Raw genomic sequence first — 3,714 nt, 5'->3', positions numbered from 1 at the left:
CCTCTCTTTTGTTCTTAAAACTCTGTAGAGCATACATGTAAGAAACAGCATTCAAGATAGATCACTGGTCAGAAATAAAATATTCCAGGTTAGGGTACAAACTCTGGAGTTATATTTTAATATTTATCCACTTTGTGATATTGGGAACAATATTTAATGTGCTATGCTGTCATTTGCTTGCTTAGAAGGTGGGAAAGGATTTCAATAGGCTTATATCGTGGCTTTTATAGGAGACAAAGTAATCTACAGAAATCACTTAAAATGGAGTATAGCAAATAAATGCTCAAACATGGTTATTTTCACACAATTGGCTCATTTAATTCTTAACAACTTCTTATTATACAGATGAATGAACATAACTTTCTCCTCATGCTTTACTAAAGGAGAGAGAATTACAATATATTTAAAATGTAAATAAATTCAGAAACATGGACTGATTTGCTGAGTCACCATGAATAATGGGGCTATGTTTTCTGTGTTTTTATGTTTATACATTTCCCCAACCACTTTTCCAAAGCTCCCTTGACCTCTCTGTTCCTCAGACTGTAGATGAGGGGGTTCAGCATAGGGGTGAAGATAGTATAGAAGGCTGACACCACCTTATCATGGGCAGCTGATCTGTAGGATTTGGGTCTCATATAGATAAACATGGCAGCTCCATAAAAGAGTCCCACCACAGCCAAGTGAGAAGAGCAGGTGGCAAAGACCTTCCTGAGGGCTTCTGTGGAATGCATGTGGAGAACAGCAGCAAGGATGAGACTGTAGGAGGTCAGGATGAGGGATAAGGGGATCAGGAGCATTAGCACACAGCAGATGTACATGACATTCTCAAAGACAGATGTGTCAGTGCAAGCCAAACGCACCAGCATGGGAGCCTCACAGAAGAAGTGATCGATCTCCCTTCTACTGCAATATGAGAAGCTCAGGATAGTAACTGCCTGCATGAGCCCATCAGCTGCCCCCAGGAACCAAGACCCCAAAGTCATTCTAAGGCATAACTGCCGACTCATGAGGACTGGGTATCTCAGGGGGTGGCATACAGCCACACAGCGGTCATAAGACATTGCTGCTAAGAGAAAACTTTCTCCACCACCCAGAGTGAGTGAGACAAAAATCTGTAACCCACAACCAGCAGGGGAGATGGACTTCTTGCCAGTTAGAAAGCCAGTAGTCATTCTGGGCACAATGGTGGAAACCAGCATCACATCCATGAAGGAGAGTTGACTCAGTAGAAAGTACATGGGTGTGTGGAGCCGATGATCCTGGTGAATCAGGAGAAGCATGATGGCATTGCCCATGAAAGAAGCAATGGCTATTGTCTGCACCACAGCAAAAAGAAAAAAGTGGGGTCTTGTGTGTTTAAAGAGTCCCAGGAGAATGAAGTCTGAGGTGTTGTTTCTCTTCCCCATAATTTCTACCAGTGTGACACTGCAAATGGAAACATGAAGAAGCAAAGGGCTTTTATCATTAAAAATATTGGTTTAAATGCATGCATCATTAAAAATAGTAGAATACAAGGTCCTGATTCAAAGCCCTACCTTTCAGTTAATATGACTTTTGTTGGTCTGACATTATAAATCAACTTTTTAATGCTTTTTAAAAACTTTTCAATGTTTAACTGAAGTCAAGTACGCATTTCACAAAGGAGTATATTTGTAGATCAAAACAAATCATGCTGCAAATCCAGTGAAGGGCTAATAATCAGACTCTACAAAAAACTCAAGCAAATCAACAACAAAAGGACCAAACAACCCATTTAAAATCTGGGTAAGAGACATAAACAGAATCTTTTCTCATGAGGACAAATGGCCAGCAAATCTAAAAATGCTCACCATTGCTAGTTATCAGAAAAATGCAAAATCACTTTGCGATATCACTTTGAGATATCACCTAACCCCACTGAGAATGGCCTACATCAAAAAATACCCAAAAAACAGATATTAGCATGGGTGCAGAGAGAATAGAATATTCCTGCACTATTGTTGGGAATGTAAATTAGTTCAGCTTTTATGGAAAGAAGTATGGAAAATCCTCAAAAAATTAAAAGTAGACCTTCCATTTGATACTGCAATTTCGTTACTAGGTATCTACCTAAAAGAAAAAAAAATCATTTTACCATAAGGGTATATGAATTCAAATGGTTATAGCAGCCCAATTTACAATTGCAAACATGTCGAAACAAGAGCCCTTCGACACAAGAATGGATTAAAAAATTGTGGTATGTATCCGTGGAATACTATGCAGAAGATGGAGATTTTGTATCCTTTGTTACAACTTGGATGTATTTAAAGAACACTCTCCTGAGTGTCACAGGAATAGAAACACAAACACTGGGTGTATTCCATACTAATTTGAAACTTGTAGATTAACAATATGCTCACAAACGAGAACAACTCAATTAAATCCAAGTGGGGAGAAGGAAAGGGGTCAGTGGGTTCCTTCTCAGATTGTGGGTATATGGCACACTTCCTAGGTGAAGGATGCAACTACAGGTTAAAATTTACTTTACAAAGGCAAACAGTGTATGTAGTCTCAGTGGAGGGGGATGTCAAGGAATAAATAATGATAAAAAATTACTTTTATTATTTTTATGTTACTTATATTACTATTATTGTGATTTTGTTATTCATATTGAAATTAAAAAAAAAACAGTTGACAGAATAAATGTTGATATAGAAACTTCTCATTTGGGTTTAAGTCACAGATGATTTATGGTCAACTTTTTGAAACTGAAACATATATTCAAATTAGGCCCTTTCAAAAATAAGCAAGAAGTTACAACTGTTTTACTGTGAGTTCCAAGAACCGCAGAATGGAATTTATGAATATAAATAAAACAAAATTCTTTCTTTGAACAAAAACAATAATAATATTCCATATAATTGATATTTTTATTTTTCCTCTCACTAAATCACTTTTTATTTGCCTGGTTTTTAAAGTGCAAGGACTCTGCTTCATCTCCTCCTGCTTTGAAACCTTTGGCATCTGCCCACTGTAATTAAAAAAAAATATTGCAAAGTTTCTTCCCAAGCTTACTGGGCTTGTAGACATGCCATACACAACATTTTACATACTATATATAGTCATGGAGGCCAGGCATGGTGGATCATGCCTGAATTCCTAGCACTCTGGGAGGTTGAGGTGAATGAATAGCCTGAGCTCAGGAGTTTGAGACCCGCCTGAGCAAGAATGAGACTCAATCTCTACAAAAAATAGAAAAGCCAGGCGTGTGGCAGGAACCTTAGGAGACTGAAGCAAAAGGATTTCTTGAGCCCAAGAGTTTAAGGTTTCTGTAAGCTATGATACCACAGGACTCTAACCAGGGTGACAGAATGAGACTCTGTCTCAAAAAAAATAAAATAAAATGAAATAAAATAAAATAAAATAATTTAAAAAGTAAATAAATAATATACAGCCATGGAGACCTAGAGAAGCCAGATGAATTTGGAAAAAATAGGCACCAGAATATCTTTGATATTGATAAATGCTGAGAGAGAATAGCAATAACTATAATAAGTAGTAAGGTGATGAAAAGGACAAAGAAATAATTTTTAAATAGTTTCATCTCTATGGAACATTATTACTAATCATAAGCAAGCTTCAAAAAGATTTGGAAAACTTTTTTTCAAAAAAATATATATTAATATTTGGCTTTTCTCTTTAAGATGTTTTGAGTGTTTTACAAAATGAATTTTCTTTCTTGAGCAACACAGT

General features: G+C 36.6%; 1 protein-coding gene across 1 annotated transcript; it reads right to left on the bottom strand.

The window, feature by feature from the left end:
- Positions 1-464: 464 nt before the first annotated feature.
- On the bottom strand, positions 465-1,409 carry LOC128572544 (olfactory receptor 2T33-like). Its single transcript, XM_053572570.1, has one exon. The coding sequence runs from the start codon at positions 1,407-1,409 to the stop codon at positions 465-467; it is 945 nt and encodes a 314-aa protein (XP_053428545.1).
- Between the last annotated feature and the right edge of the window lie 2,305 nt (positions 1,410-3,714).

Source organism: Nycticebus coucang, chromosome 20 (assembly GCF_027406575.1).
Source record: "Nycticebus coucang isolate mNycCou1 chromosome 20, mNycCou1.pri, whole genome shotgun sequence".
In the NCBI taxonomy this organism is placed as follows: domain Eukaryota; kingdom Metazoa; phylum Chordata; class Mammalia; order Primates; family Lorisidae; genus Nycticebus; species Nycticebus coucang.
The sequence above is the reverse complement of the archived record's forward strand: the minus strand, read 5'-3'. Positions and strand labels throughout refer to the sequence as shown.

Coding starts and splice junctions, on each gene's coding strand:
- LOC128572544 (XM_053572570.1), bottom strand. CDS start 1,409: ATGGGGAAGAGAAACAACACCTCAGACTTCATTCTCCTGGGACTCTTT.